The sequence below is a fragment of the Podarcis raffonei genome, chromosome 11 (assembly GCF_027172205.1).
Source record: "Podarcis raffonei isolate rPodRaf1 chromosome 11, rPodRaf1.pri, whole genome shotgun sequence".
NCBI classification, from domain to species: domain Eukaryota; kingdom Metazoa; phylum Chordata; class Lepidosauria; order Squamata; family Lacertidae; genus Podarcis; species Podarcis raffonei.
This window is the reverse complement of record NC_070612.1, coordinates 50,969,591-50,982,299: the sequence shown is the minus strand read 5'-3', so window position 1 is coordinate 50,982,299 and position 12,709 is coordinate 50,969,591. Positions and strand designations below refer to the sequence as shown.

General features: G+C 43.6%; 1 protein-coding gene across 10 annotated transcripts in view; it reads right to left on the bottom strand.

Annotated features, from left to right (window-relative positions):
* CDC42SE2 (CDC42 small effector 2) overlaps positions 1 to 12,709 on the bottom strand; it is a 98,310-nt gene that overhangs the window by 29,896 nt on the left and 55,705 nt on the right. For 9 of the 10 annotated variants that reach the window (XM_053407615.1, XM_053407618.1, XM_053407617.1 and 6 more), the window contains one exon: positions 8,532 to 8,842. The exons of the other annotated variant lie outside the window; for it this stretch is intronic. In XM_053407615.1, coding sequence (XP_053263590.1) covers positions 8,532 to 8,585 — 54 coding nt within the window. In that variant the 5' untranslated portion in view covers positions 8,586 to 8,842. Of the gene's footprint in view, positions 1 to 8,531; positions 8,843 to 12,709 lie in introns of those variants that run through there. 10 annotated transcript variants of the gene reach the window in all.

The following is a 12,709-nucleotide window of genomic DNA, read 5'->3' as shown; positions in this document are numbered from 1 at the left end:
TGAGAGGCTGGCGCCCTGGCGCAACGCACCACTAAGCCCTATGGGAAAGACGGCTCTGGGTGGGATGTACCATGTAGCCTTTGGGGACATCCTATTGGTATGGCACCTAGAAATACTTTGGGTAATTAGAGACTGGTTAAGTGGAGGTTTTTTTAAAAAAATAGCAAGTCCCCCTTGCTTTGCAAGCACTTTATATTCTCTACACGTACGATTGTGTCGCTGCTCACCCTAGTAATAGGGTTGTCAAATTTGCAGATGACACAACCGTGATTGGGCTCATCCCTGAAAGGGAGGGTGAAACGGACTATAGAGATGAGGTGGAGCGGCTGACAGAGTGGTGCAGAGCTAACAACTTGCTCATAAATACAAGGAAGACAAAGGAGCTTGTGGTGGACTTCAGGAGACAGAAGAGCAATATCCAGCCACTTTTGATTGATGGGGTCTGTGTGGAGAGGGTAACAACGTTCAGATTTTTGGGCATTGAATTACAAGAGGATCTGTCCTGGAGTGTCAACACAAGGGGGCTTGTGAAGAAGGCGCAGCAGAGACTGTACTTTTTGAGAATTCTAAGGAAAAACCATCTTCCGCAGAAACTGCTGCTTGCCTTCTATCACTGTGCCATTGAGAGCGTGCTTACTTATGGCTTATGTGTGTGGTACGGAAGCTGTACTACCCAGGACAGGATGGGGTTGTGCAGAGTTGTTAAGGCAGCAGAGAGCATTGTTGGCTGCCCACTCTCCACCTTAGAGCAGACTTATGCTACAAGGTGCCACAGGAAGGCACTGGACATAGTAAAAGATCCATCGCATCCTGGTCACTGTCTCTTCGAGCTCCTTCCGTCGGGACGGAGATACAGGACGATGAAGACAAGAACGAGCCGTCTTAAGAACAGCTTCTTCTCCAGAGCGATCTCGGCCCTGAATGGGAAGCCTGGACTTTGAAAGTCATCTAATCTTCCTTGCTGTACTATACTGTATTGTTTTAATTAGTGTTTTTATGGAGCAGTCAAGTAATTTCGTTGTCCCTGAGAGGGGGCAATGACAATAAAGATATTATTATTATTATTATTATTATTATTATTATTATTATTATTATTATTATTATTATTACTATTACTATTATTACTTATTTTAAGAAGCCAGCAACCCTGAATTGTGGAGATTTTGAAGACTGCAAAAACAGTGTACTGAAATATTTATTTAGACCATGCATTTAAAGATAATTTTATACGCACAACATTTTAATAGTTAAATTAAAACCAAGACAAACTTGCTTTGTTTCAACAGTGGGGGTGTGTGGAGGGAACCCACAGATTCCATCTGTATTTACATGCTGGTCAGCATTCATCCATTAATAATTTGCTAGAATGTAAGATATTTGAGCAATCAAACACCTTTAATCAGTTGGCAGCCCCACCAATGGCATCTAATGCCGGCTGTGTTTATACCAATACCAAGCTGAATAAGATCGCAGTTCAAAAGGAGTGACGCTGCATGCACAAACATGCCCTTTTGGTGATCTCGCTAAACAGCCAAGTTTGAATCACTGGAAGTGGAGCTTTTACTGGCTGAAGTAATCTCAGATCATTTAAAAAAAAAAAGTATGAGGCCTTTAAATGAGTGTTTCCCAAACTTGGGTCTCTAGCTTATTTTTGGACTACAGTTCCCATCATCCCTGACCACTGGTTCTGCTAGCTAGGGATAATGGGAATTGTAGTCCAAAAACTGTTAGAAACCCAAGCTTAGGAAACACTGCTTTAAAGAGAGATAATACAGCAGAATTCATGTGGGGAGATTAGCAAGGAGACCATTAGCCTAATAAACCACATCTGAGTTTTGAAATAAATTAACAGTCAATGCCCTTAACTGTAATTGACACATCCAGTTTTAAATTCTAATTAGAACTGCAGGAGAGGTGGGGGCAAACCAGGATCCACACTGCAAATTTCTGTCCCTAGGTGAATATCAGTTTTGGGACAGGCCTGATTTTCAATGGGACTATGGTTGCGGAGATTAAGCCATATTCCCAATCCCAATGTCCTACCTGCAGCTACTATTCCCATTTAAAAATAAATAGACAAACTCATTAATAATGAGCATACAGTTAACATCATATCCAGTTTGGTCCTAAATGCTGGACTGCAGTACAGTTGTACCTCGGAAGTCGAACAGAATCTGTTCCGGAAGTCCGTTCGACTTCCAAAACATTTGACTTTCAAAGCACAGCTTCCGATTGAATGCAGGAAGCTCCTGCAGCCAACCAGAAGCCGCGGAAGCCATTCGGCTTCCAAAAGAATGTTCAGAAACTGGAACAGCCACTTCCTGTTTTCGATTGTTCGGGAGCCAGAACGTTCAACTCCCAATGCATTCAGGAGCCAAGGTACACCTGTACTGACATTATAGTTTTCTGAATTATGGAGAATACTTCCAAACTTGTAAATAAGTACCAGGGAGAGAATGCTGCAGGAATAGTTTTGTCCTATTCATTTGAATAGGGAGCCACTTCCATCTGAGCTCTGTGTATACTAAATTCCAGTGCCCACACATGCTCACAGAATACATGCTTTCAAATGGTTTAAAAGTTAGAAACAAAATAAATCGTTAGCTAAACTGAAATACTGCTAACTTTAGACAGGAAAAAGTTCTACAAGCCGCCTGAGAAAGATGTCTGGCTGAGAGAGCTATTTAATATTATTTGCAAATATTTTTATATACCTCACATTTCAATTAAAGTATGTGTTTGCAGATGACACAGAATTTTTCTACAAGTAAAAAATTCCAAAATATAGTACTGACAAATTCAGAGTTTTATGCTACATCTGACCACTGTGCAAGATATAGCTACCAATCAAATTGGTTATTCTTCATTGCTGGTGGAATTGACTTGTTTTCAGAGGCAGCAGCCGCTTCACATTATTTTCCACAAAAATTCTTAGAATTGAAGCATGGTACCAACAACAGATAACATTCTGCAGTATTGATTTTACAAGTGCATAAAGTATATCCTAAGTCCAAGCAAATCACTTAGAAATAAATCACAGTAGCCCACTTCTTGAGAGAGAGTTTAATTGCTATAGAAATCTCAAGCTCTGGAAGTGTATCCAAAACGGAACAATGGCCAATTGTGCTACAGATGTATTGCATACATTAAAATATTCCATGAATGTTTTTTTGCCTAAGTAGCAGCCCAATCCTCTTCCCCAAAGTTTCCATTTATCACAAACACCCAGCGGTCGATATATGATCTTTATGTCATTTCATTAACTGCCAATGCAATTTTAAGTAAAAAGACTGAGAATATGTATGTGTCCCTCTGTGTATGCATACATACAAACACCCACACACCCACTAGATGTTTCTAAAATAAATGTGGGGCATTTTAACTTTAGTGTGTCTAAGCCGCTTAAACTGAATTATTTTACTGGATAGTGTCAAGTATTCTAAAGCAGGCTTCCTCAACCTCGGCCCTCCAGATGTTTTGAGACTACAATTCCCATCATCCCTGAGGACTGGTCCTGCTAGCTAGGGATCATGGGAGTTGTAGGCCAAAAACATCTGGAGGGCCGAGGTTGAGGAAGCCTGTTCCATAGGTACAGTCATACCTGTAATCCATTCTGGAAGTTCGTTCGACTTCCAAAAATCTTTGCAAACCAAGGCGCAACTTCCAATTGGCTGCAGGAGCTTCCTGCACTAAATCAGAAGCCGTGGAAGCCATGTTGGACGTTTGGCTTCCAAAAAACGTTTGCAAACCGGAACACTCACTTCTGGGTTTGCAACATTCAGGAGCCAAAATGTATGAGTACCAAGGCGTTCGGGAACCAAGGTATGACTGTAAAAAGATACATGACACATATTTCACTGGGAAGGTGAAACCAGAATAGGCATGGGGTGTATTGCAGTGACTGAAAGTTAGATTTAACAAAATGATCCTTAGCCTGTGTGCTTTGAACACTCTACAGAGTTCTAGAAATGCTAAGCTGTAAACACACACAAAGGCGAACACAAAATGTATGTTCAGTTCAAGCAAGATCTTTGCTGATCTCTCATGAAAATGGGTACATCCTGTATGGGCACGTGGATTGCCAAGACATTGCTAATGCTGTCAGCTTTGACAGTGCCTGGCACTTGGCAGGGAAAAGACAAAAAAATAACGATCAGATTCAGTCCAGCTGTCCCTTTCCATTCCTCCGGCCATCTAACAACAGGGGCATACCATGGTAATATACCACCCTGTGCAAGGCCATTTGATGCCCTCCCCTAAGGCTGCTTAAGCCGGGTTTTGGGAAGAAGGTGCAAGGCTTCAGCAGGGTCCTAGAGCCATCCTCAGGGGTGTAGGAAGGGGTGGGGGGTGCGGTCTGCCCTGGGTGTCATCAATGAGGGAGGTGACAAAATGGCAAAAATCTGAGCCCCGCCCCGTCCAGTCAATTGCAGTAAGGACTGCGTGCGACTCTCCCCCTTCAGCCTCCTGCCACCTCCTCGTCCTGGGCTCCCTGCAACCTCAACAGCAGCAGCGAGAGCAGCCGCCGCAGGGGGCGTGGCCACGTGGGAGGGGCCGCAAAGTTTCGGAGCTCCCGGCATCGCCCCAGAACAAAGTGGAGCCCCAGCCAACGTGTGTGACGCCACGGGCACCAGAGCAGCTTGCTACACCACTGGCCATCCTATCTCCTTCCTAAAAGTAGTTGCCTGACTCTGGAAAGGAGGTCAAAGTCCTCATACCTCCTTGCCAAAGCTGGCCAAGCATCTACAGCAGGGATCAGCAAACTTTTTCAGCAGGGGGCCGGTTCACTCTCCCTCAGACCTTGTGGGGGGGCCAGACTATATTTTGGGGGGGGGGGAATTGAACAAATTCCTATGCTCCACAAATAACCCAGAGATGCATTTTAAATAAAAGCACACATTCTACTCACGTAAAAACACACTGATTCCCGGACCATCTGCGGGCCAGATTTAGAAGGCAATTGGGCCAGATCCAGCCCCCGGGCCTTAGTTTGCCTACCCATGACCTACAGGGCTTTGGAAGACGCCCTCCTCAGCTGATCATCCAGTGCACTGTTTGCATTGCCCTAAATCTGCCTCTGCCAACAAGATAGCTGAATAATGCTCACTGCCCTGAGTCATTAAATTAGGAGAGGGAGATGCAAGCGCAGAACAGGAGAGCAGGATCCTACCACCCTGCCCCATTATCTGGGGCACCCAAATCCTAGCCTGCTGTATATTTCTTCCTAGAAGATGGGGGGTGAACAGGTGAAGATGCTTGAGTTCTAATACTTTCTTACTGTCCACATGAAGATTCTCTCTTTTGCATGATCGCCTGGGAAAAAAGCTGCCATTCTGTGTAATATCACTTTTACAACAATTATGTCTTGCGTTGCCAACCAAGACCTTTGTCTCATTAAGTTATACGTAGCCCAAGAAAGAAAATAATTTTCCATGGCGGACAGCAGCAACAACAAAAAATAGACATAAAATCCGTCAAGGACAAAAAAGAAAATATGGACAGAATAAACAGCACACACAGGAAAATAAGAATACTGATCTTCACTGGCAGACTTATAAATTTTTAAATGTGTTAACACGAATAGAAGTTTAAAATATTGCAGCTGTTGTATAAGGGATTATTATTATGATTGGAATGTAATTGGTTTAAATAAGAGTTTGGAAGCAGAATTAAAGTAAATTATCAAATCTTCGATTCTAGCATGCAGGGGGGCACTTAAATTATGTAATTGGGTATTTGATTGATATTGGAATTGATATTATAATTTGGTATTGATACAATGAGGCATATATTGGATTATTGTTATTGAAAATTAATTTAATTTTTTTTTAAAAAAAAGAAGGAAAATGACTTTCAATGTTTTTGTAGCTCCCACAATTAAAAAATGTGGAAATGATTTTGGATTTTTTTCTCAGAAAGCTTTCATAAATTACATATGCACATCTACTCATATTCAAGCACTCTGTTTCGAAACTTTAGATGTTAATAGAAGACAATGTGCCTAAGAGTTAATCTGCACTTTCCTGAAACAAGCAAGGAAATAAGTAGTTTGCACAGCTCTTCTGGAACGTAACACCTCCAGAACTCAATAGAAGATTTTATGTTGGGGATCTGTTTGTGTTCAGTTATGTGGCTGTCCAATAGCATTATCAAGTAATACAGCTCAAGAAGGACAACACATTTAAATCAGCCTGAAGAGTTCAAAATTGTCACTTTACTTTTAAAGATCTAGTAACTCCCCATTCTGGCATCTAAGGCATGAAGTCCTCCCAAAATTCTGTTCATTAAAGCTGGCATTTGGTCATTTTTATAGTGTGAACTGTGGAGGAGTAACTTGCTCACAGTCAAATATTAGCATCATTTTTCAGAATATTCCTTTGTCAGGATCTTCAAAGTTGCATTCTTTGACAGTCACAGCAGCAGTGCAGCTGAGGTTTCTGTTTTTGCAAAGGTTTGAAATTTTCAAAAAAACGGAAATCTGTCTAGATAGTGTCTGAATGTAACCATTCACATTATGATTTCAAGTACTTTACAGTCCCTATTTTGCCTTCTGTATGTTTTCATCCAAGGCATAGTACCCACACACCTAAGTTTCCTGAAGGAGCGTCTCCACCCCCATCGTTCAGCCCAGCCACTGAGATCCAGCGCCGAGGGTCTTCTGGCGGTTCCCTCCCTGCAAGAAGGAAGGTTACAGGGAACCAGGCAGAGGGCCTTTTTGGTGGTGGTGCCCGCCCTGTGGAACGCCCTCTCATTTTGAGTCAAGAAATTCACCATTTTATAGTTCAAATTGGGAAAAATAAATACAGTAAATGGACAAAAGTACAAAGATTCACAAAATGTTTAGGGGTATGCGTACCCCTGCGTGCCCCCAGAAAAAAGCACTGATTGTTTTATTTTTTATTTTTTAAAAAAAACTTTCCATTTCTACCACACCTTTTAAATCAGTTGATTTTAACTCTGCTCCTTGCTGATAAGTGTTCTTTGCTGCATTTTTCATTCATGTTTATTATTATTTTATTGCCTGATTGTCATGGGGTTGTAATTCAACTAAATCACTGTGCAAGCAGAACAAATTCCCCATGCACAACAGAACTGCTGTCCCCCAATCTGTTGCAAAGGGTTGGGGGGAAAGTAGATTTGGGGGCCCACAGGATGAAAAGATATTCCACTGTGCTCACAGAAGTTGTTCTGTCTACATAACAACTTAGTTGCACACAGCCCATGTATTTTAACTTTCTTCCAAGGGAACTCTGTGTGTCTTTTAAAGAGCAAAGTATAAATATTAGAAATAACATTTAGTTTGTGAACCACATAGCAACCACCTCTGTCTGGCATTGAGATATGTAAGCCTGCATGTTTCTCTCTCCCCCCCCCCGCCCCCGTTGCTATGTCAGATGAGTATACAGCCACTGTCAAGCTTGATATGGATTAGTTTAATAGCACAATATGCACTACACAAATCTGGTATATGTAATATAATAGTATTTAGAACTTCATATCTGGCATTAGAGCAAGAGATGAAACATGCCTTTGCCTGAGAGGCATATTTGTAATATGTACTCCTTTTCTTAGGTACAAATTATTACAAGCCAGCATCTAGGAGGCATAAAAGGAAAATAGGCAAAGTTGAAGGGTACTCGTTTATATATAACATTCAGATTATATATGGGTGTGTGTGTGTGTGTTTCTATCTACATGCACTAAACAATATTTTCAAATCAGAACTACAGTATGAATGGAAAGAGGTGCGGCTGCTGTAAGTTTGTCACTTGTCACATCAGAGGACTGATTTGCAGGGCTGTCTTAAGAATACAGTGGTACCTCGGGTTAAGTACTTAATTCATTCCAGAGGTCTGTACTTAACCTGAAACTGTTCTTAACCTGAAGCATCACTTTAGCTAATGGGGCCTCCTGCTGCTGCCGCTCTGCTGAAGCATGATTTCTCTTCTCATCCTGAAGCAAAGTTCTTAACCTGAAGCACTATTTCTGGGTTAGCAGAGTCTGTAACCTGAAGCGTATGTAACCTGAAGTGTATGTAACCCAAGGTACCACTGTATACGGTGCCAGGGTGCAAAGATTCTCCTGGCGTCGTCCCCCCCCCAGGCACACAGGAGGGCGGAGCCAGCCAGCCGCCTCAGTGTCTCGCTGGTTCGGTCACCCCCGAACTCGTGGCTCAGATCCACCCGCAGAAGAGCCCACCATGGCGCTCCGACCGATGGGCGGGCTCTTCCCCGGACTCAACTCTCGGGCCCCGGACTCTCGGCCTGGCACCCCTGAGAGCCCTAGCACCTATGGGTAAGACGGCCCTGCTGATTTGAGTCCAACCAGATGCATCAAAAATGACTTGTTCCACAGCGCTAATGGAACTTAGGAATAGCCATTGTCAACACTATATTGGACAAAAGCCAGCAAGTTTGACTGCTTCTACAATGCAGCAGAGACATCCCGATTGCCCACGTATGAAAATGCACAAGAAAAAGTGAATGGAACCAACATTACCGAACAATGGAAAGCAAAGCAAAATTCATACTTACGGGCTGAGGCTGTTCTGCAATACAGCAGTTGAAACACAACCAGAACTCGCTCATTTTTGCTACCAGTTCAAAGTGCAAATACAGAGGATAGGAGCGAGAGATAAAGCTCCAAATCTGTGAGATAGTATCTCCTCTTAGTACTTAGTCAATGTGCACAGGTCCCACAGAGGGTAAATAAAATCCGTCTTTTAAACTTTCCCCTGCAGTTTGCGTGGGCACCAGAGTAGCTGCTTTCTCTTTTTCTTCCCTCTCAAGATATCGGGCCCGGCATTACAGAAATAGATGTTCTACTCCAGCTTCCAATTATTAACCTGGGAAAAGAAAAAGTAAAAATAAAATTCACAGTGCTTGTTACGTGGTTTCTAAAGCAACTGGTTTAAAATCTGTTGCTCGGCACTTAGAACCTACTAGGTTCGAGAACATTCTAGGTTCTACAACATTATGCACCAGACATCATTCAATATAAAAAACAATCCATTTTTACGCAGTAGAAAATAAATCTCAAAATACAGAGAATCAGAGCACAGACACTATATTACCTTTCTTCCTCTCCCAGGAGTATTAAGGGCTTAATAGTATCCCCACCAAACCCACACAAATAGTCTATATGAACACTTTCTACATTGTATTGCAATGTGACAAGGGCAATGAAGTCCTCCTCCAGCTTTAAAAATATTCCTGTTTTCTTAACACAATTAAGGTACTGACAGAGTGCCCCCTCCACACCACCACTGTTTGTTCATACCGCAAGCTCATTAAATAACCCAGCCTTGTTTAAGTGTGTTTCAACAACCTGGTTGGTGTCCGCATGCTGCCAGACGGGCATAATTTACTACTGCTATCCTGCTGCTTCAAGTAATAGTGTTTTTCAAAACGGAAAATAATATTTGAAGTATGAGCTGTTACCTTAAAAGGTTTTAAGCTCCTGGAGCGGAAAAACTGAGACGCACAAAATTCCACCCATTCTTTTGTGAAATTGAAGGGCTAGTTAATCTCTAACCTGAAACTATATAGCTGTTACACTTTGAAAGGGCAATGAAGCATTACTTTGGTCATTTGGCATATTACCTCTTTTCCCAGCCTTGCCTTGTAAATCAAGGTCAAAATATATTACGCAGAAGACAGAGAACGCCAAAGGCACCATTGTGAGCCATTGTGAAATTCATATAATCGCGTGCTTCCTCTTAATGCTGATTTTGGGTGGTCCTATACTTATCAGTTTGGAACGAAATGGGCCATAAAAAAGCAGAGATAACCCATTCTGCATACAAAGTGAGCTCCCCAGGTATGCAGAAGTATATTACTTTGCAAATTAAAAATGAAAGAAACGGGGGGGGGCGGGGATAGCCTGATCAAGACCTATGTTCCTTGCCTTCCAGCACCTGCTGAGAACAGCTGAGCTATGAAATTTTGTGGCTATTAGTCCATTAGCATTACAGTGGTACCTCGGGTTACATACGCTTCAGGTTACAGACTCCGCTAACCCAGAAACAGTACCTCAGGTTAAGAACTTTGCTTCAGGATGAGAACAGAAATCGTGCTCCAGTGGTGCAGCAGCAGCGGGAGGCCCCATTAGCTAAAGTGGTGCTTCAGGTTAAGAACAGTTTCAGGTTAAGAACGGACCTCCAGAACGAATTAAGTACGTAACCAGAGGTACCACTGTATATAGCACAGTGGTGGAAAGTTTCAGGGTGGTGGGAAAGAATGAAAAAAGTATCTCCCCCCCGCCCCACTTCCAAAACCTCTCTCCCCACCCCCTAAGCATCTAAATAGTATTGCAAGGCTCCTATTAGAAATTAGGATAAACATCATTTTGTTGGGGTGGGGGAGCTCCTCTTGAATTCTGGTGTTTAAAGTAAGGACAAGTGTAATCTCTCTTGTGGGCGAGTACATTAGGACAAGCTGTAAACCATGGGTAGGCAAACTAAGGCCTGGGGGCTGGATCCGGCCCAATCGCCTTCTAAATCCAGCCCGCAGACGGTCCGGGAATCAGCATGTTTTTACATGAGTAGAATGTGTGCTTTTATTTAAAATGCATATCTGGGTTATTTGTGGGGCATAGGAATTCGTTCAATTTTTTTTTTCAAAATATAGTCCGGCCCCCCACAAGGCCTGAGGGAGAGTGGACCAGCCCCCTGTGAAAAACTTTGCTGACCCCTGCTGTAAACTACTGTCATAATCAATGTACCATTGATATTTGAAGCATAAAAATGAAAGTCTTTTACAAAAATATATACAAAGAAACACCACAAGGACGTCAGTAGCTGCCCATGACATTTAACAAAGTGGACTCTTTTGTAGAAGATTGTGTTTTAATAGTATTAATTGTCTGCTGACAGGATAACAGACAGAAGTTATGTTAAGCAATGTTGCAACATAATAACTCAACTGTGTGACTGGATGATACATGCCTAAAAAAACAAGGTACGTTGTTGGTGACCACTGAACTCAGAACTAGTCCATGACCTGGATCTGGATTTTGATCTAGATCTAGAATGCGATCTCAACTGAGATTTTGGATCTAGCTGGTTCTTTTCACATTGATTCTTTTTCTGAAGGCATGAGATTGACAGTGACCGCAGAGGATCTTTTGGTCAAATGGGGTGTCAGTGACCTGCAGCAGGAGTAGTAGTGTTACCTTCCATAGTTTAAGGGACAAGCATTTCTGAAGGCAGGGGGCAATTTGTGGTTAAACCACTGTGCCGCTTGGGCTTGCCGATCGAAAGGTTGGTGTTTCGAATCCCTACAACGGGGTGAGCTCCCATTGCTCAGTCCCAGCTCCTGCCAACCTAGCAGTTCGAAAGTACACAGTGCAAGAGATAAATAGGTACCGCTCTGGCGGGAAGGTAAGGGGCGTTTCCATGCGCTGCTCTAGTTTAGTCATGCTGGCTTAGTGTGATGGCCTGGGATTCGGACTCGGAGGCTGAACCTGAGGGATCCCAGCCTGCACAGGATTCCCCGCCTCCAGAACCAGCTGAGCCGGGGCTGAGACATGAGCCTGAAGGGTCCTCATCTGTGCTGGATCCTCAGGTGCAGGCACCAGCTGAGTCTGCTCTGGCCCCTGAGGTGATGGAGGACCCCTTGCCTGCAGGTGCTCCACTCTCAGCCCCGTCAGGGGAAGCCGAGGTTGCCTCTGGGTCCGGTAATCCTCCAGCCTCTCCTGAGCTGCAGAGGCTCAGGGCAGAGAGGCGGAGGGAACTAAGTTCCCGCAGGAGGAGTGCTCGCCTCCAGGCCAGGAGAGGCGAGTCACCTGTGGACCGGGGCCGCCCTATGCCTCGGGTCAGATAAATGCCAGCCAGCCCCAGTCCCAGGTTGTGGGAGCAACATTGTTGGTAGCCTCTTTCTGCCTGCACCCTGTCCTGCTCTTCAGCCAGAGTCCCTGACCTCACCCGACTCCCTGCCTTGGACCCAGCTTCAGCTTTGATGGACAGCCTCCATACAGCACCCTCAGCCTCAGACTGGACTTGGACCTCGCCGCATGGTTAACCCTCGGGACCAGCACACTTAGTCATGCTGGCCACATGGCCCAGAAAAACTGTCTGCGGACAAACGTTGGCTCTCTCGGCCAGTAAAGCGAGATGAGCGCCACAACCCCAGAGTCATTCGTGACTGGACTTAACTGTCAGGGGTCCTTTACCTTTTTAAGAAAAGACTGTGCTTCTTTCTTTCCTCCATGACTGCAAGAACCAGGCCCAGTCTGTTGACACCGGATGCTATAGAGAAAGCCTGAGCCAGTCACAGTTTGGTAGGCTGAGGGCCAACGCACACAACTGCTACTTTTCCTTCTTGGCCCAGATTGCATGTTGCTTCTGGTGAATGGATCAAAGCTTTCGACGACTCATGCGAGAGATGGAAAATCTATCTCTAAATGTGTGTTTCCATCTGCCGGTTCCAACACCTGCAGATCAGGCAGTCCAATTAATTCCTAGAACTTCCTGTATAAATACTGCCATGAAAGCACAGGTTTATTACATGAAGTATAATTAAGCTAAGTCGGGCGTATAATTATTACTGGATTTTTAAGCAAGGAATTTTGCGACAGTACAACTAGTTCCTCTAGGTAAAAATTAATCTTTATTGTTTTTCGGAAATGGAGTTATTAAGCTGTTCGTGGGGAGAAAAAGTAGTTTGAAACATTCTGGTTCTGAGCAAGTGAAGTGATGGTGGCTACACTCTTG